General features: G+C 56.3%; 1 protein-coding gene across 6 annotated transcripts in view; it reads right to left on the bottom strand.

Annotated features, from left to right (window-relative positions):
* LOC120916172 (ephrin type-B receptor 2) overlaps positions 1–19,039 on the bottom strand; it is a 99,161-nt gene extending 80,122 nt beyond the window's left edge. For 5 of the 6 annotated variants that reach the window (XM_040326992.1, XM_040326994.1, XM_040326993.1 and 2 more), the window contains exons 1-2: positions 18,945–19,039; positions 13,168–13,852 (exon numbers count right to left, since the gene is read on the bottom strand). In XM_040326992.1, the coding sequence (XP_040182926.1) occupies positions 13,168–13,852; positions 18,945–19,001 (742 nt within the window). In that variant the 5' untranslated portion in view covers positions 19,002–19,039. The remainder of the gene's footprint in view (positions 1–13,167; positions 13,853–18,944) is intronic. The other variant, XM_040326997.1, reaches the window with a different exon arrangement.
* Positions 19,040–21,451: the final 2,412 nt, after the last annotated feature.

Here is a 21,451-nt window from a genome sequence, read left to right as displayed (position 1 = left end):
CATAAGAACAAGATGGCCGACTTCCCTCCATCACCTAAACCAAAGAACACAAGAACAAGATGGCCCACTTATGTCCACCACCTCAACCTGAGAACAAGATGGCCCACTTATCTCCACCACCTCAACCTGAGAACAAGATGGCCCACTTATCTCCACCACCTCAACCTGAAAGCAAGATGGCCTACTCATCTCCACCACCTCAACCTGAGAACAAGATGGCCCACTTATTTGCAGCACCTCAACCTGAGAACAAGATGGCCTATTTATCTCCACCACCTCAACCCAAGAACACGAGATCAAGACGGACGACTTCTCTCCATCACCTAAACCAAAGAACACGAGAACAAGATGGCCTACTTATCTCCACCACTTCAACCTGTGAACAAGATGGCCTACTTATCTCCACCACCTCAACCCAAGAACATGAGAACAAGATGGCCCACTTATCTCCACCACTTCAATCTGAGAACAAGATGGCCCACTTATCTCCACCACCTCAACCTGAGAACAAGATTGCCCACTTATCTCCACCACCTCAACCTGAAAGCAAGATGGCCCACTTATCTCCACCACCTCAACCTGAGAACAAGATGGCCCACTTATCTCCACCACCTCAACCTGAGAGCAAGATGGCCCACTTATCTCCACCACCTCAACCTGAAAGCAAGATGGCCCACTTATCTCCACCACCTCAACCTGAAAGCAAGATGGCCCACTTATCTCCACCACTTCAATCTGAGAGCAAGATGGCCCACTTATTTGCAGCACCTCAACCTGAGAACAAGATGGCCTATTTATCTCCACCACCTCAACCCAAGAACACGAGATCAAGACGGACGACTTCTCTCCACCACAAGAGAAAAAGAATGCTGACTTATGTCCACAACCTCAATCCAAGAAAAGAGAACAGGACTTGTCTCCACTTCCTGCACACAGCAATACAAGACCAATTACAGACAATTTGAAGGTCACATGCGAGGGCCCCGAGCAATTTCATGTCTTAAGAAATTGGTTAGCCCGACAACAATAATCTCCCTTTCTCATCCAATAAGGCACAAAATGCAAGAAAACATTTGACCAATGAGGAGTTAAATAAAAGGTAATCGATATCCAGAAGAACCAGACGTCCAAGCAAGCCCAGACAACCAGATTACCACCCAGGTAAAGCAACCAGTGTCACTGGCCAATACAAGTCTTCTCAGCGAGTGCAGCGGAAGTGCAAGAGTTAAGCAGGGGAGCCATTGTCTGGTAGAACTTCTTCAACATCTGATAATACTTTAGATGCTGCACCTTGGACGGCATCCCAAGAGCAGAGCCCAAAGCCAGGATCGTGTTTTGTGCCGTGTTGTGTGTGAGATGATAGCGGGGAGTGATGGGAAGCAGTGGGGTTCCCAGGCGGCTTCCATTATTATACAGCATTAATACCTGGCCGGGAAGGACAACTGAGGTCTTCTAACCGCATCTTCATCATCCCGAACTCTAATGTCTTCCAGACCCAATCTGAGGATTACTCAACTGACGCCACTCCGGGGCTCAGAGATCACTTCTAGCAACCCATAAAGAGACCCTGAAGAACATGAGGAGCAAGGTCTGATCCTCAATGTCTGGGGGGAAGTAAGAGAATGACCCTCACTGGAAGAACAGAAGGAGCCCAGGAACACCAGCCACCACTCCCATCCTTTCCCAATAAGAGGACCGGACTGGGGATGACCCCCATATAGCATGCGCAGAGGAGATGGAACGCAAGGATCTCCACTTGGACCCCAATCATTCCCTCTGACAATAAGTTTCTCCACCCTTACCTGGAACAATACCAAAACAACAGTCTCTAGGTTAGACGCCAAAGACGCCATGTCCGGCAGCCAGCTAAGGGAAGCGGTAATGGAACATGACAGGGCTGCGCACAATACAGGAAGGAAATGTGCCGAACACAACGCACAGACACCTGCAAGTCTTTTCCAAATCTTATCTCCAGCTTTCGGTCAAGGACACCGGGGGTTCCAGCTTCAACTATACACCCAAATAACCACAAACTACCAGTGATGTCACAATGAGCTCCACTTCAATTCTACTCATCTTGTCAATCCTGGTTTGTTCACGAATATCCAGAGGAAAAGGCAAGTTTCCTCAAAGTATTGTAGAGAGAATAGGACAAAGGGTCTCCATTAAAGCGGGAGTTCACCCATTTAAAAAAAAAAAAAAAATCTCCCCTTAGCTTCCTGCTCGTTCGGTCTAGGGGAATCGGCTATTTATATTAAAATAGGTGCAGTACTTACCCGTTTTCGAGCTGTATCTTCTTCCGTCGCTTCCGGGTATGGGTCTTCGGGAGCGGGCGTTCCTTCCGGGTATGGGTCTTCGGGAGCGGGCGTTCCTTCTTGATTGACAGCCTTCGGAGAGGCTTCCGACGGTCGCATCCATCGCGTCACTCGTAGCCGAAAGAAGCCGAACGTCGGTGCGGCTCTATACTGCGCCTGCGCACCGACGTTCGGCTTCTTTCGGAAAATCGTGACGCGATGGATGCGACCGTCGGAAGCCTCTCGGAAACCTGTCAATCAAGAAGGACCGCCCATTCCCGAAGCCCATACCCGGAAGCGACGGAGAGGATGCGTCTCGTAAACGGGTAAGTACTGCACCTATTTTAAAATAAATTGCCGATTCCCCTAGTAATAACGAGCAGGAAGCGAAGGGGGAAAAGTGCCCTCTAAGAGAACCTGTCATCTTTATAATATCAGTTGGTTTGATACTTATAACACTTTCTATGGCTGTGACCTTCAGAGTTTCCTCTTTTCAAAGGAGGTTTGGCCTGACTGAGAAGAGTTTGCCTTGTGATGCTCATTTCAGGTCATCCTTCGGCTATTTGGTGAGAAGGACTGATAACGGGGTGAAGGAAGGATCTCTCTGTAGGTTTCAGAAATTGAGCGCCAACCTGCCTGGAACACGCTTATCCGGCTGGGCCCTATTGACGGGGAGGTGGGAGACGGCGGCTGGGCCCCATTGACGGGGAGGTGGGAGACGGCGGCTGGGCCCCATTGACGGGGAGGTGGGAGACGGTCGCTGGGCCCCATTGAGCGGAGGTGGGAGATGGTGGCTGGGCCCCATTGACGGGGAGTTGGGAGACGGCGGCTCGGCCCCATTGACGGGGAGGTGGGAGACGGCGGCTGGGCCCCATTGACGGGGAGGTGGGAGACGGCGGCTGGGCCCCATTGATGGGGAGGTGGGAGACGGCGGCTGGGCCCCATTGAGGGGAGGAGACGGCGGCTCGGCCCCATTGAGGGGGAGGTGGGAGACGGTGGCTGGGCCCCGTTGAGGGGAGGAGACGGCAGCTCGGCCCCATTGAGGGGGAGGTGGGAGACGGTGGCTGGGCCCCGTTGAGGGGAGGTGGGAGACGGCGGCTGGGCCCCATTGAGGGGAGGAGACGGCAGCTCGGCCCCATTGAGGGGGAGGTGGGAGACGGTGGCTGGGCCCCGTTGAGGGGAGGTGGGAGACGGTCGCTGGGCCCCATTGAGGGGAGGTGGGAGACGGTGGCTGGGCCCCATTGACGGGAAGGTGGGAGACAGCGGCTGGGCCCCATTGACGGGGAGGTGGGAGACGGCGGCTGGGCCCCATTGACGGGGAGGTGGGAGACGGCGGCTGGGCCCCATTGACGGGGAGGTGGGAGACGGCGGCTGGGCCCCATTGACGGGGAGGTGGGAGACGGCGGCTGGGCCCCATTGACGGGGAGGTGGGAGACGGTGGCTGGGCCCCATTGAGGGGAGGAGACGGCAGCTCGGCCCCATTGAGGGGGAGGTGGGAGACGGTGGCTGGGCCCCGTTGAGGGGAGGTGGGAGACGGTCGCTGGGCCCCATTGAGGGGAGGTGGGAGACGGTGGCTGGGCCCCATTGACGGGAAGGTGGGAGACAGCGGCTGGGCCCCATTGACGGGGAGGTGGGAGACGGCGGCTGGGCCCCATTGACGGGGAGGTGGGAGACGGCGGCTGGGCCCCATTGACGGGGAGGTGGGAGACTGTGGCTGGGCCCCATTGAGGGGAGGAGACAGTAGTTTTCAGATGCTGCTGCTAAACACAGTACCACGGTGGAACATCTTGTGCTTTGTACACAGATGTAGGGAACCCAGGAGACTCTGCTGGACTTCCATTTCACTGTGATGTAATCTGTCCGAATTCATATCCCACCCGAGATGGCTCTTCCTGGCTCTGCCCGATGCCGTCACACCCTGTGGTGCAGGTCAGAGGCGTGTGCAGCGGCTCAGAATGGATATTTTCCGGGAGACATTTAGCTGGGATGATCTGTAAAGAGGAGGGGAGTCTGTTTCTTGTCCTCCTGTCTGAAGCCCTCTTCCCTCTCAGAGGACCCTCCATCATATGACGACGTCTCTTTTATTCAATGCCATGGAAGCTTTTAAGCTCCTGACGTGATTCATACGGTTGTCCTATGAGTCTTCTTCCCAATACTGTCCTCCAGGAGCGAGGTCACCCAGAATGATGGTCCTGGAGAGTGCATGAGAGAGGGAAATAATGGAAGACTTGGCACATCAAACCCACCGCATTCCAACCGCCTGCACTACTGCCGACCCAATCCGGGTCCCTGCGAGTACCAGAGGCATGCACTCTGCACACAGAACCGGTACCAGAACTAAGGACCGCATTCCAACCGCCTGCCGACCCAATCCGGGTCCCTGCGAGTATCAGAGGCATGCACTCCACACGCAGGCCCGGTACCAGAACTAAGGACCGCATTCCAACCGCCTGCACTACTGCCGACCCAATCAGGGTCCCTGCGAGTACCAGAGGCATGCACTCTGCACACAGAACCGGTACCAGAACTAAGGACCGCATTCCAACCGCCTGCCGACCCAATCCGGGTCCCTGCGAGTATCAGAGGCATGCACTCCACACGCAGGCCCGGTACCAGAACTAAGGACCGCATTCCAACCGCCTGCACTACTGCCGACCCAATCCGGGTCCCTGCGAGTACCAGAGGCATGCACTCTGCACACAGAACCGGTACCAGAACTAAGGACCGCATTCCAACCGCCTGCCGACCCAATCCGGGTCCCTGCGAGTATCAGAGGCATGCACTCCACACGCAGGCCCGGTACCAGAACTAAAGACCGCATTCCAACCGCCTGCACTACTGCCGACCCAATCAGGGTCCCTGCGAGTATCAGAGGCATGCACTCTGCACACAGAACCGGTACCAGAACTAAGGACCGCATTCCAACCGCCTGCACTACTGCCGACCCAATCCGGGTCCCTGCGAGTACCAGAGGCATGCACTCCACACGCAGGCCCGGTACCAGAACTCAGGACCGCATTCCAACCGCCTGCACTACTGCCGACCCAATCAGGGTCCCTGCGAGTACCAGAGGCATGCACTCTGCACACAGAACCGGTACCAGAACTAAGGACCGCATTCCAACCGCCTGCACTACTGCCGACCCAATCAGGGTCCCTGCGAGTACCAGAGGCATGCACTCTGCACACAGAACCGGTACCAGAACTAAGGACCGCATTCCAACCGCCTGCACTACTGCCAACCCAATCCCGGTCCCTGCGAGTACCAGAGGCATGCACTCCGCACACAGAACCGGTACCAGAACTAAGGACCGCATTCCAACCGCCTGCCGACCCAATCCGGGTCCCTGCGAGTACCAGAGGCATGCACTCTGCACACAGAACCGGTACCAGAACTAAGGACCGCATTCCAACCGCCTGCACTACTGCCGACCCAATCAGGGTCCCTGCGAGTACCAGAGGCATGCACTCTGCACACAGAACCGGTACCAGAACTAAGGACCGCATTCCAACCGCCTGCACTACTGCCGACCCAATCCGGGTCCCTGCGAGTACCAGAGGCATGCACTCTGCACACAGAACCGGTACCAGAACTAAGGACCGCATTCCAACCGCCTGCACTACTGCCGACCCAATCAGGGTCCCTGCGAGTACCAGAGGCATGCACTCTGCACACAGAACCGGTACCAGAACTAAGGACCGCATTCCAACCGCCTGCACTACTGCCGACCCAATCCGGGTCCCTGCGAGTACCAGAGGCATGCACTCTGCACACAGAACCAGTACCAGAACCGAAGATCACATTTCCATCACCTGCACCAACCCAATCCGGGTCCCTGCGAGTACCAGAGGCATGCACTCCACACAGCTTAACCACGGCTCCGTTCTCCTCAGATTTTCCCTATGAATGTGCTCGGCAGGATGTGGCAAATCCCAAGGTACAAACATGGCTACCAGAATGGCTCCACTACTCCGGCCTCCAGATAGACAGGCGGCAATGTGCGAGGAAATGAGGCATCTGTGAGGCGGCGAGGAAGATGAAGATTCGTGTGCCCTGGCCAGGGAGGTTAATGGGACCCAGCTTGGGGCAGTAATTGGGTGAAGAGCAGGAGCTGCTTCTCCTGCGGGTGGAGGCCAGCGGGGAGTGAAGGATGAGGTGTCGGGTACACCGGAGGCTGCAGGAACCAAAGAAAGGACCAAGGAGGTCGGCTAGATGGAGGCTGGAAAAGATTTTACTTCTCACTCGCTAGGAAAATAAGACTGGATGTCTCTACATATGCCCATTTCAGCTCTGACCAACGTGCTCATCCTTCGGGCACATCACCAATCTACAGCTATTACTGAGCCAACTGCTCTGCACATGGAACACCAAGAGCTCATTCCCGAAGAAGGTCAGACTGAACCGTGTGTGGGACCTGATTGGTCAGCCCGGTTCTGGACGCTCTGCACATGGAACACCAAGAGCTCATTCCTGAAGAAGGTCAGACCGAACCGTGTGTGGGACCTGATTGGTCAGCCTGGTTCTGGACGCTCTGCACATGGAACACCAAGAGCTCATTCCCGAAGAAGGTCAGACTGAACCGTGTGTGGGACCTGATTGGTCAGCCTGGTTCTGGACGCTCTGCACATGGAACACCAAGAGCTCATTCCTGAAGAAGGTCAGACCGAACCGTGTGTGGGACCTGATTGGTCAGCCTGGTTCTGGACGCTCTGCACATGGAACACCAAGAGCTCATTCCCGAAGAAGGTCAGACCGAACCGTGTGTGGGACCTGATTGGTCAGCCTGGTTCTGGACGCTCTGCACATGGAACACCAAGAGCTCATTCCCGAAGAAGGTCAGACTGAACCGTGTGTGGGACCTGATTGGTCAGCCTGGTTCTGGACGCTCTGCACATGGAACACCAAGAGCTCATTCCCGAAGAAGGTCAGACTGAACCGTGTGTGGGACCCGATTGGTCAGCCTGGTTCTGGACGCTGCTTGTGGGTCTGGACTCTACATGTCGGAAGACCAGGACCCATCACATGGGGAACGATCTCCGTTCATCGTCCCTCTCCCAGTGTGTGGCGGGATTGGCTGAGGACCTCTTCCTGCTTCCAGTCTTCTCATTCAGGGAGTTCAGTCACAGATCGGCACTCCGATTCCCACCACTGCTCTTGTCCAATCAGGATCCTCCATTTCTAGGCACAGCGAGTGGCTGGCCTGAGATGCTCCGGCACCATGGGGAGACTGCCGGTAAATCTTTTATTCCCACAGATCCGGGAAGTTATTTTACCGATCACAGCAGTGGTTGGATCAGAGGGGTGCAGTGATGGCCAGTCCTAGAAGACGAGGACCATGGGCGGAGTATACACATGGGGGGGGGGGCATTGGTATCAGTCAGTGAGGGCAATAATGACCCCCAGCATTGATGTCAGTGGCAATAATGACCCCCAGCATTGATGTCAGTGGCAATCAGGGCTGTGGAGTCGGAGTCGAGGAGTCGGAGAAAATTTTGGGTACCTGGAGTCGGAGTCGGCAAACAATGCACCGACTCCGACTCCTACTAAATTTAGATTGGAATTAAAAAAAAAAAAAAAAAGCAAGTTTAAATGTCCCAATTCACAAAAAGTTATAATTAATGACTTCTCTACTGTAAGAATAAAGACCAATGCATGCAGTGCCTCACGTAACCGCAAAACGAACACGTTAAGTGACCGTGAAGAAGCGCGCTTTTCATGTGCTTCACTATATGGCACGCAACGCACAATTAGGAGCGGCAATACTTCTACTTTCCATAGTGTTGTGTTCTGCTGTTACAGGGAACGCATGTTAGAGAACCAGGAAGTGTCCAAATAAAAAAATTCCAACAGGAGTTTTATAAAGCACTAAAAGAAGTTGAAAAGTATGATCGCTCATCAAAACTTACTGCTGAAGAAGCCATCCTTGTTTATCCAGAGATCATAATAACAATGGGTGATCTATAGAATGCGCCCTAACAGAGCCGCCCACCGTTGCGCCTGTGGAGGAGTGGATAATGCCTAGCTGCTGTTTAGAAGATAATAAGTGAACGAAAAAAGTGTAAGATGATGAAACTCTCTAAGGAGTGTCAACAAATTAAAACAGCGCTATCAAATAACTGTGCATATTTGACTATATAAAATACATTACTACAACCCATATGTAATGATATACAGTGATAATAAACAAAATATATCCAGTTTAAGAAATAAACACTAAACTGTGACTGTAATAATAAACACTTGTGATTGACTTAAAGCGGTGGTTCCCCCTAAAACACATTGCTAACAATAGATTCCTAAGACCCGTTACACTGCGGGTAGGCTGGCTTTTTTTTTTTTTTTTTTTAGTACATACCGATATCTCCCCGTCTCGTTCCTTGTCGGTGGGCGTTCCTAGTTGATTGACGTTCCTCGGAGGGGCGCGTACGTGACGTCACGACTTTCCGAAAGAAGCCGAACGTCGCTGCGCATGCGCCGTATAGAGCCGACTCTATACGGCGCATGCGCAGCGACGTTCGGCTTCTTTCGGAAAGTCGTGACGTCACGTACGCGCCCCTCCGAGGAACGTCAATCAACTAGTTCCGCCCACCGCCTAGGGACGAGACGGGGAGATCTCGGTATGTACGAAAAAAAAAAAAAAAAAGCCAGCCTACCCGCAGTGTAACGGGTCTTAGGAATCTATTGTTAGAAATTAGTTTTAGGGGGAACCACCGCTTTAAACGTGAAGTGAACGCACTGAAAGTGCAAGAGACGGTCTTTAAAAATAATTTAGAACGTGGCCAAACAAAGCAAAGTTCATGTGTATAAGGATCCTGCGATCTTCAAATTTTTCCAAAAACTTCCACCACACCCGACAGTGCTCAGTGACTCCTCCCCCATCAAATGGACACTCACCGGATAGGTATGCCTCACACTCTCGTGTTTTGGCACAAAAAACCTCATCAGATGTAGTTGTTCCCGTCAGTATAGATGTAATCCAAATATGACATCCAATCAGTTCCACATATATGTCAGAGAGAGACAAAAGAAGTGCAAATAGTGTGATACCATCAAAGGTTTAATAGCACACCAAAATAAAACTTCAAACAGTGCACTCACAAACAAAATCTTGTAAACCAGCAGAATATCACATCAAGAAACTCCTTCAAACGTCAAAATGGTGAGAAGCGGTCACGGCGGACCCCCGATCAGCAAGAAAAAGTGAAACCAATTCTCCTACTCACGGTGCCATGGACTTCTGTCAGATGCAGCTGCACATCCACTTAAATAAAAAACTTCAAACGCACTCTGCATCCAAAAACGCAGCACTCACTAGTAAAATTAGACTGTATGGCAATACCCCTAGGGGTATTATTTTACCAGTGAATGCTGCGTTTTTGGATGCAGAGTGTGTTTGAAGTTTTTGATGGTATCACACTATTTGCACTTCTTTTGTCTCTCTCTGACATATATGTGGAACTGATTGGATGTCATATTTGGATTACATCTATACTGACGGGAACAACTACATCTGATAAGGTTTTTTGTGCCAAAACACGAGAGTGTGAGGCATACCTATCCGGTGAGTGTCCATTTCATGGGGGAGGAGTCACTGAGCACTGTCGGGTGTGGTGGAAGTTTTTGGAAATATTTGAAGATCGCAGGATCCTTATACACATGAACTTTGCTTTGTTTGGCCACGTTCTAAATTATTTTTAAAGACCGTCTCTTGCACTTTCAGTGCGTTCACTTCACGTTTAAGTCAATCACGGGTGTTCATTATTACAGTCACAGTTTAGTGTTTATTTCTTAAACTGGATATATTTTGTTTATTTTCACTTTATCCAGAGATCGTTAGTGATGTGGCCAGAATAGTTACTGCAATGCCACCCACCCAAGTCAGTGTGGAAAGATTATTTTCAGCCCTAAAAATAATAAAGTCTGACTTAAAGCGGTTCTCCACCCTAAAGTGGAGTCCCGCTGATCGGAACCCTCCCCCCCTCCGGTGTCACATTTGACACCTTTCAGGGGGGAGGGGGGTGTCTAAAGACAGGTATTTGCACCCACTTCCGGCCACACGCTACGGGCAAAAGACGGGTTTTTCTGACTTCCCGTCTGTCGCCCGCTGTGTGCTGGGAACACTCGGCTCCCAGCACACAGCGCTTCACTTCCTGGTTCCCTGAGCGTGGATGGAGGGGGGAGCAGCAGAGACACGAGCGATCGCTCCTCCTCTGCTGCGATCGGCGCTGGACTCCAGGACAGGTAAGTGTCCTAATATTAAGTCAGCAGCTGCAGGATTTGTATCTGCCGGCTTTTAATATTTTTTCCCCGTGGCACATCCGCTTTTATGAAAGAGGATCTGGCAGAGGCAATTCTCTTCCTTAGAACTCTACATTGAATGGATTTGCATTTGCTAAGCCTAGAACTACATTTCAAGATTCATATATAGGTTTTACAGATAACCCTACAGATAAGCTTTGTTTTTGTTCTAAAACAACCAAATAATGTGCTTTGTATTTTTGAACTGGTAAAGATCCTGTTCCTGATGTTTATGCCTGCTGCTACTATCCAGTCACTTGATTGTTTTCATTGTGTTTGTCTTTTGCTTAAACTGTGCAATACAGTAGACTGTCGGCTTCCCAGCCAGTAGTCCTGTGGTAGGTTGCGTTTCTTTCCCTCAAGGAATCTATAAAATACATTTGCATATTAATACAGAGGAGTCGGAGTCGGAACATTTATCTACCGACTCCACAGCCCTGGTGGCAATAACGACCCCCAGCATTGGTGCCAGTGGCAATAACGACCCCCAGCATTGGTGCCAGTGGCAATAACGACCCCCAGCATTGGTGTCAGTGGCAATAACGACCCCCAGCATTGGTGCCAGTGGCAATAATGACCCCCAGCATTGGTGTCAGTGGCAATAATGACCCCCAGCATTGGTGTCAGTGGCAATAACGACCCCCAGCATTGGTGCCAGTGGCAATAACGACCCCCAGCATTGGTGCCAGTGGCAATAATGACCCCCAGCATTGGTGTCAGTGGCAATAACGACCCCCAGCATTGGTGCCAGTGGCAATAATGACCCCCAGCATTGGTGTCAGTGGCAATAATGACCCCCAGCATTGGTGCCCGTGGCAATAATGACCCCCAGCATTGGTGTCAGTGGCAATAATAACCCCCAGCATTGGTGCCAGTGGCAATAATGACCCCCAGCATTGGTGCCCGTGGCAATAATGACCCCCAGCATTGGTGTCAGTGGCAATAATAACCCCCAGCATTGGTGCCAGTGGCAATAATGACCCCCAGCATTGGTGTCAGTGGCAATAATCACCCCCAGCATTGGTGTCAGTGGCAATAATGACCCCCAGCATTGGTGTCAGTGGCAATAATGACCCCCAGCATTGGTGTCAGTGGCAATAATGACCCCCAGCATTGGTGTCCGTGGCAATAATGACCCCCAGCATTGGTGCCCGTGGCAATAATGACCCCCAGCATTGGTGTCAGTGGCAATAATAACCCCCAGCATTGGTGCCAGTGGCAATAATGACCCCCAGCATTGGTGTCAGTGGCAATAATGACCCCCAGCATTGGTGTCAGTGGCAATAATGACCCCCAGCATTGGTGTCCGTGGCAATAATGACCCCCAGCATTGGTGTCAGTGGCAATAATAACCCCCAGCATTGGTGTCAGTGGCAATAATAACCCCCAGCATTTGTGCCAGTGGCAATAATGACCCCCAGCATTGGTGTCAGTGGCAATAATAACCCCCAGCATTGGTGTCAGTGGCAATAATGACCCCCAGCATTGGTGTCAGTGGCAATAATGACCCCCAGCATTGGTGTCAGTGGCAATAATAACCCCCAGCATTTGTGCCAGTGGCAATAATGACCCCCAGCATTGGTGCCAGTGGCAATAATAACCCCCAGCATTGGTGTCAGTGGCAATAATAACCCCCAGCATTGGTGTCAGTGGCAATAATGACCCCCAGCATTGGTGTCAGTGGCAATAATAACCCCCAGCATTGGTGTCAGTGGCAATAATAACCCCCAGCATTGGTGTCAGTGGCAATAATAACCCCCAGCATTTGTGCCAGTGGCAAAATAATGACCCCCAGCATTGGTGTCAGTGGCAATAATGACCCCCAGCATTGGTGTCAGTGGCAATAATAACCCCCAGCATTGGTGTCAGTGGCAATAATAACCCCCAGCATTGGTGTCAGTGGCAATAATAACCCCCAGCATTTGTGCCAGTGGCAATAATGACCCCCAGCATTGGTGTCAGTGGCAATAATAACCCCCAGCATTGGTGTCAGTGGCAATAATAACCCCCAGCATTTGTGCCAGTGGCAATAATGACCCCCAGCATTGGTGCCAGTGGCAATAATAACCCCCAGCATTGGTGTCAGTGGCAATAATGACCCCCAGCATTGGTGTCAGTGGCAATAATAACCCCCAGCATTGGTGTCAGTGGCAATAATAACCCCCAGCATTGGTGTCAGTGGCAATAATAACCCCCAGCATTTGTGCCAGTGGCAATAATGACCCCCAGCATTGGTGTCAGTGGCAATAATAACCCCCAGCATTGGTGTCAGTGGCAATAATAACCCCCAGCATTTGTGCCAGTGGCAATAATGACCCCCAGCATTGGTGCCCGTGGCAATAATGACCCCCAGCATTGGTGCCCGTGGCAATAATGACCCCCAGCATTGGTGCCCGTGGCAATAATGACCCCCAGCATTGGTGCCCGTGGCAATAATAACCCCCAGCATTGGTGCCCGTGGCAATAATAACCCCCAGCATTGGTGCCAGTGGCAATAATAACCCCCAGCATTGGTGTCTGGGGGCAAAATACAAAGCAGATAAACACTGAAGGACATTTTGGGAGAAGCTCTTACCTCGGCACACCGTCCCGTTCTCCACCGACTCGTAGCCCGCTTTACACATACACCGCCCGATGGGCACCAGCCACTCCCCGTCTCCGTTGCAGTACAGTTTTATCGGCACATCCACCTCCTCGGCATTCGGTATACAAATCCCTCGAGCCGCCACCAAAGAGGTGCTCTCCGCCCCAGACAAGGTCTCCTGGAATACTGCCCCGTTCTGGATCACCCGCGGGCACTTCCTGTAAAAGACCCTGACGGCGATGAGCGACATGCAGCCACCATAATCCTGAAACGCCAGGTAGAAGCCATTTTTAGAGACCGGTCCAAAGCTGCGCACCTCGGTGTTGATCTTCATGACGCGGCCGCCCAGATCCACCTGGGAGAAGCTCTCGTCGGCGGCGATGGTGTCCACCTTGGACCAGGGATTCTCCATCCAGCTGGGAAACGTCTTGGTGGCCGAGTCAAAGTCCGACTCGTAATAATAGAGATTGAAGGTTTCCTTACAGGAGCCGGGAACGTTGGGAATGCTGCTACAGTCCCTCACCGAGAACTTCATCTCCACATGGATGCGGTGCGCTCCCCGCCGCCGGATGTACTTGGTCCTCAGCCAGTTGTTCTGACTCGACTCAAAGACGTTGCAGACCTGGTACGTCCGGATGGTGTTCATGTTCTCATCGTACCCGCTGACCTCTTCCCACTGCCAAGAGGAGAGAAGAGAGGGTGAGTACCGGGGACACCCCCAATCATCCCCCACCCTACCACAGTCCCCACCCCCACCCCGCTCTACCACAACAGTCCCCACCCCCACCGGTCCCTCATCCCTACCCGCTGACCTCTTCCCACTGCCAAGAGGAGAGAAGAGAGGGTGAGTACCGGGGACACCCCCAATCATCCCCCACCCCCTCTACCACAGTCCCCACCCCCACCCCGCTCTACCACAACAGTCCCCACCCCCACCGGTCCCTCATCCCTACCCGCTGACCTCTTCCCACTGCCAAGAGGAGAGAAGAGAGGGTGAGTACCGGGGACACCCCCAATCATCCCCCACCCTACCACAGTCCCCACCCCGCTCTACCACAGTCCCCACCCCCACCGGTCCCTCATCCCTACCCGCTGACCTCTTCCCACTGCCAAGAGAAGAGAAGAGAGGGTGAGTACCGGGGACACCCCCAATCATCCCCCACCCTACCACAGTCCCCACCCCGCTCTACCACAGTCCCCACCCCCACCGGTCCCTCATCCCTACCCGCTGACCTCTTCCCACTGCCAAGAGGAGAGAAGAGAGGGTGAGTACCGGGGGGACACCCCCAATCATCCCCCACCCCCTCTACCACAGTCCCCACCCCCACCCCGCTCTACCACAACAGTCCCCCTCCCCCACCGGTCCCTCATCCCTACCCGCTGACCTCTTCCCACTGCCAAGAGGAGCGAAGAGTGGGTGAGTACCGGGGACACCCCGAATTATCCCCCACCCCCACCCTACCACAGTCCCCACCCCCACCCCGCTCTACCACAGTCCCCACCCCCACCCCGCTCTACCACAACAGTCCCCCTCCCCACCGGTCCCTCATCCCTACCCGCTGACCTCTTCCCACTGCGCCAAGAGGAGAGAAGACAGCGTGAGTACGGGGACACCCCCAATCATCCCCCACCCCGATCTACCACAGTCCCCCTCCCCCACCGGTCCCTCATCCCTACCCGCTGACCTCTTCCCACTGCGTCAAGAGGAGAAAGACAGCGTGAGTACCGGGAACACCCCCACCCGCTCTACCCCCTCTACCACAGTCCCCACCCCCACCAGTCCCTCATCCCTACCCGCTGACCTCTTCCCACTGCCAAGAGGAGAGAAGACAGCGTGAGTACCGGGGGGGGGGGGGGGACCCCCAATCATCCCCCACCCTACCACAGTCCCCACCCCACTCTACCACAACAGTCCCCCTCCCCCTACCGGTCCCTCATCCCTAACCGCTGACCTCTTCCCACTGCGCCAAGAGAAGAGAAGACAGCGTGAGTACGGGGACACCCCGAATTATCCCGCACCCGGCTCTACCACAGTCCCCACCCCACTCTACCACAACAGTCCCCCTCCCCCTACCGGTCCCTCATCCCTAACCGCTGACCTCTTCCCACTGCGCCAAGAGAAGAAAGACAGCGTGAGTACCGGGGACACCCCGAATTATCCCCCCACCCCGCTCTACCACAGTCCCCACCCCCACCCCGCTCTACAACAGTCCCCCTCCCCCACCAGTCCCTCATCCCTACCCGCTGACCTCTTCCCACTGCGCCAAGAGGAGAGAAGACAGCGTGAGTACCGGGGACACCCCGAATTATCCCCCCACCCCGCTCTACCACAGTCCCCACCCCGCTCTACCACAGTCCCCCATCCCCACCCCCACCCCGCTCTACCACAGTCCCCCTCCCCACCCCGCACTACCACAGTCCCCACCCCCACCCCCTCTACCACAGCCCCCACCCCGCTCTACCACCCTACTGCGCCAAGAGGAGAGAAGACAGCGTGAGTACGGGGGACACCCCGAATTATCATACCACCCCCACCCCGGGCCAACCACCCCGCTCTCCCACAACAGTCCCCCTCCCCCACCCATCAGTCCCTCACCCCACTGCGCCAAGCGGAAAGAACAGCGTGAGTACAGGGACACCCCCAATCATCACCCCACCCTGGCCAAACGCTCCACTCTTCCACATCAGCCCCTCCCCCCACTATTCCCTATCAGATCACTATGATTCGCTCTCCTGAAAACGGGAAATGTCAGATTTCAGAGCGTGAGCGCAGACGGGGAGAGCGTGAGCGCAGACGGGGAGAGCGTGAGCGCAGACGGGGAGAGCGTGAGCGCAGACGGGGAGAGCGTGAGCGCAGACGGGGAGAGCGTGAGCGCAGACGGGGAGAGCGTGAGCGCAGACGGGGAGAGCGTGAGCGCAGACGGGGAGAGCGTGAGCGCAGACGGGGAGAGCGTGAGCGCAGACGGGGAGAGCGTGAGCGCAGACAGGGAGAGCGTGAGCGCAGACAGGGAGAGCGTGAGCGCAGACGAGGAGAGCGTGAGCGCAGACGAGGAGAGCGTAGATTGGCGCTCAGACAGGAGCGGAAGTGCAGACAGACCTAGAGTGCAGATGGGCGCACAGCATTGATAGGAGAAGGAGTGCAGACCGGCGCACAGACAGAACCGGGAGCGTGAGCGCAGACGGACGCAGAGCAAAGATGGGAGCGGGAGCGCAGATGAGGGGGATGCTGGTTGGAAGCCCAGAAATTGTATTCATTCTGCAGATCAGAGTTCCTGTATGTCCTCCTGGGAGAGGGGCCTCCACTATACGCCACAACATACAGAAACCGGCACATATCGGGACATCCCGGATCCCCGGCCTGCAGGAGAGGACATCCCGGATCCCCGGCCTGCAGGAGAGGACATCCCGGATCCCCGGCCTGCAGGAGAGGACATCCCGGATCCCCGGCCTGCAGGAGAGGACATCCCGGATCCCCGGCCTGCAGGAGAGGACACCCCGGATCCCCGGCCTGCAGGAGAGGACATCCCGGATCCCCGGCCTGCAGGAGAGGACATCCCGGATCCCCGGCCTGCAGGAGAGGACATCCCGGATCCACCGGCCTGCAGGAGAGGACATCCCGGATCCCCGGCCTGCAGGAGAGGACACCCCGGATCCCCGGCCTGCAGGAGAGGACATCCCGGATCCCCGGCCTGCAGGAGAGGACATCCCGGATCCACCGGCCTGCAGGAGAGGACATCCCGGATCCCCGGCCTGCAGGAGAGGACACCCCGGATCCCCGGCCTGCAGGAGAGGACATCCCGGATCCCCGGCCTGCAGGAGAGGACATCCCGGATCCCCGGCCTGCAGGAGAGGACATCCCGGATCCACCGGCCTGCAGGAGAGGACATCCCGGATCCCCGGCCTGCAGGAGAGGACATCCCGGATCCCCGGCCTGCAGGAGAGGACATCCCGGATCCCCGGCCTGCAGGAGAGGACATCCCGGATCCCCGGCCTGCAGGAGAGGACATCCCGGATCCCCGGCCTGCAGGAGAGGACATCCCGGATCCCCGGCCTGCAGGAGAGGACATCCCGGATCCCCGGCCTGCAGGAGAGGACATCCCGGATCCCCGGCCTGCAGGAGAGGACATCCCGGATCCCCGGCCTGCAGGAGAGGACATCACAAGGGGGAGGGGTGAGATCTGTACTGAGTGGTGATCCCTCACCCATCCTCACAATATGGAACCGCCCCCCATATACCGATCGATACGTCTTCACCCTGACTGGCCAATCACAGGGCCTGGTGACAGGCGTAACGCGCGGTCCATGGCCGTATTGTGCATCGCTATCTCTTAGAGGAAGACGCTCCCCTCCCCCCACCAACAATGGCAGTAATCGGGGGGCTTCACACTGCCATCCCCGTCTCCATGGAAACCATCCTCCTGCGATGACGACGGCCCGTTCCCTCATTGTCAGTCGGTGACACCACAACGCATTGCAGCCGCTAATCCCCGAAATGTGTCGCTCACCCCCCCATCCCCCCTCCGCAGCTTAATTAGGACTCTGCCTTTCTCCTTCCCCCTCATTATCATGCCACGTCCTCGCATCGGCCTCATTAGTAGACGGGGGACAGAACAACATGGCTGACACCAGGGGGGGAGGAGGATTGCCCCCCATAACCTCCGCCATTCACCACCAATCACTCCTTACAACCGCCCTCCATTGATCAAAGGAGAGAGAGCCGGCCGCCCCATGTACAGGGAGATGGGGGGGGGGGAGGGGTGTTTTGTCTGACAGATTTTAATCTCTCTTTTCTTGACGGAATCTTTTCTTATGCCAACTAAGTTTCAGCGATTGTGTCCAAAAAAGAGGCCTTGGCCGGCGTCCAGCCGCACCGCAGGGGGGAGGGGGAAACGTGCTCGTCAGCCTCGCCGCGTGAAATACAAAGAAACGTCTTCATTTTTCTGGATTCTTTTCACTGAGAAAATCGACCCCCCCCCTCCCCTTCAATCTGTGCCGGGGGAGGGGGCCACCAATCGATCGACAATATGAGGAAGAACTGGCTAGGCATGTTCACCTGACCACCCCCCAGCGTGGCCCAATCCCCATGGGACCGACACCTGAACCACCCCCCCAATGGGGCCGACACCTGAACCACCCCCCCAATGGGGCCGACACCTGAACCACCCCCCCAATGGGGCCGACACCTGAACCAACCCCCCAATATGGGGCTGACCCACCCCCCGACACCTGACCCACCCCCCCAATGGGGCCGACACCTGAACCACCCCCCCAATGGGGCCGACACCTGAACCAACCCCCCAATATGGGGCTGACCCACCCCCCGACACCTGACCCACCCCCCATATGGGGCCAACACCTCAACCACCACAGGGGACCGACACCTGACCACCACCCCACCCCCAGCGTGGCCCAATCCCCATGGGGCCGACACCCCCCCATGGGACCGACACCTGACCCACCCCCCCCATATGGGGCTGACCCACCCCCCCAATATGGGGCCCGACACCTGACCCACCCCCCCATATGGGGCCGACACCTTACCCACCCACCCCATATGGGGCCGACACCTGAACCACCACAGGGGACCTACACCTGACCCCCCCCCCCCACCCATGGGGACCGACACCACCACAATTTCCTCACAGACATCCAATGGTTCACCAAACTCTGGGAGATGGTGATCAGTGGTCTGTGAGCCCCTTCACTCGCGGATCATTACCCCAGCATCATGGCCAATCCTGCCCCACCCACCAGTACTACGCACTCACCCCGGAGGACGGATGGACAGTCCAGCCCAACTCTGCTGTTGCCGTCGTTGAATCCATTAAGGTTTCTGAAAAAAACAAACAAGAATCATCAGTGATGTCATCAAATCACAGACGCCCCCCTCTGGTGAACTACCAATCCCAGTCTGACCACCACACACTACCTCCTCTCTACATCAGAATCCTATACAATGGAGGCCCACAAAGACTTTGAAAGAAGCAATAAAGTCTGTCCTACCCAACCGCTGACCCCCCACCACACCAGAGTCTGTCCTACCCAACCGCTGACCCCCCACCACACCGGAGTCTGTCCTACCCAACCGCTGACCCCCCACCACACCAGAGTCTGTCCTACCCAACCGCTGACCCCCCACCACACCAGAGTCTGTCCTACCCAACCGCTGACCCCCCACCACACCAGAGTCTGTCCTACCCAACCGCTGACCCCCCCACCACACCGGAGTCTGTCCTACCCAACCGCTGACCCCCCCACCACACCAGAGTCTGTCCTACCCAACCGCTGACCCCCCACCACACCAGAGTCTGTCCTACCCAACCGCTGACCCCCCACCACACCGGAGTCTGTCCTACCCAACCGCTGACCCCCCACCACACCAGAGTCTGTCCTACCCAACCGCTGACCCCCCACCACACCGGAGTCTGTCCTACCCAACCGCTGACCCCCCCAACACACCACACCGGAGTCTGTCCTACCCAACCGCTGACCCCCCCACCACACCGGAGTCTGTCCTACCCAACCGCTGACCCCCCACCACACCGGAGTCTGTCCTACCCAACCGCTGACCCCCCACCACACCGGAGTCTGTCCTACCCAACCGCTGACCCCCCACCACACCAGAGTCTGTCCTACCCAACCGCTGACCCCCCACCACACCAGAGTCTGTCCTACCCAACCGCTGACCCCCCACCACACCGGAGTCTGTCCTACCCAACCGCTGACCCCCCACCACACCAGAGTCTGTCCTACCCAACCGCTGACCCCCCACCACACCAGAGTCTGTCCTACCCAACCGCTGACCCCCCACCACACCGGAGTCTGTCCTACCCAACCGCTGACCCCCCCACCACACCAGAGTCTGTCCTACCCAACCGCTGACCCCCCACCACACCGGAGTCTGTCCTACCCAACCGCTGACCCCCCACCACACCGGAGTCTGTCCTACCCAACCGCTGACCCCCCACTACACCGGAGTCTGTCCTACCCAACCGCTGACCCCCCACCACACCGGAGTCTGTCCTACCCAACCGCTGACCCCCCACCACACCGGAGTCTGTCCTACCCAACCGCTGACCCCCCCACCACACTGGAGTCTGTCCTACCCAACCGCTGACCCCCCACCACACCGGAGTCTGTCCTACCCAACCGCTGACCCCCCCACCACACCGGAGTCTGTCCTACCCAACCGCTGACCCCCCACCACACCACACCAGAGTCTGTCCTACCCAACCGCTGACCCCACACCACACCAGAGTCTGTCCTACCCAACCGCTGACCCCCCCCCAACACACCACACCGGAGTCTGTCCTACCCAACCGCTGACCCCCCCACCACACCACACCGGAGTCTGTCCTACCCAACCGCTGACCCCCCACCACACCAGAGTCTGTCCTACCCAACCGCTGACCCCCCCACCACACCGCACCGGAGTCTGTCCTACCCAACCGCTGCCCCCCCCACCACACCGGAGTCTGTCCTACCCAACCGCTGACCCCCCACCACACCGGAGTCTGCCCTACCCAACCGCTATCCCACCACACCACACCGGAGTCTGTCCTACCCAACCGCTGACCCCCCCACCACAGCACACCAAAGTTTGTCCTATCCAACCGCTGACCCCCCCACCACACCGGAGTCTGTCCTACCCAACCGCTGACCCCCCACCACACCACACCGGAGTCTGTCCTACCCAACCGCTGCCCCCCCCACCACACCGGAGTCTGTCCTACCCAACCGCTGACCCCCCACCACACCGGAGTCTGCCCTACCCAACCGCTGACCCCCCAACACACCGCACCGGAGTCTGTCCTACCCAACCGCTGACCCCCCCAACACACCACACCGGAGTCTGTCCTACCCAACCGCTGACCCCCCCCAACACACCACACCGGAGTCTGTCCTACCCAACAGCTGCCCCCCCCCAACACACCACACCAGAGTCTGTCCTACCCAACCGCTGACCCCCCCACCACACCGGAGTCTGTCCTACCCAACCGCTGACCCCCCACCACACCACACCAGAGTCTGTCCTACCCAACCGCTGACCCCACACCACACCAGAGTCTGTCCTACCCAACCGCTGACCCCCCCCCAACACACCACACCGGAGTCTGTCCTACCCAACCGCTGACCCCCCACCACACCACACCGGAGTCTGTCCTACCCAACCGCTGACCCCCCACCACACCAGAGTCTGTCCTACCCAACCGCTGACCCCCCCCACCACACCGCACCGGAGTCTGTCCTACCCAACCGCTGACCCCCCCACCAC

This window comes from Rana temporaria, chromosome 10, assembly GCF_905171775.1.
Source record: "Rana temporaria chromosome 10, aRanTem1.1, whole genome shotgun sequence".
Lineage (NCBI taxonomy): Eukaryota > Metazoa > Chordata > Amphibia > Anura > Ranidae > Rana > Rana temporaria.
The sequence above is the reverse complement of the archived record's forward strand: the minus strand, read 5'-3'. Positions and strand labels throughout refer to the sequence as shown.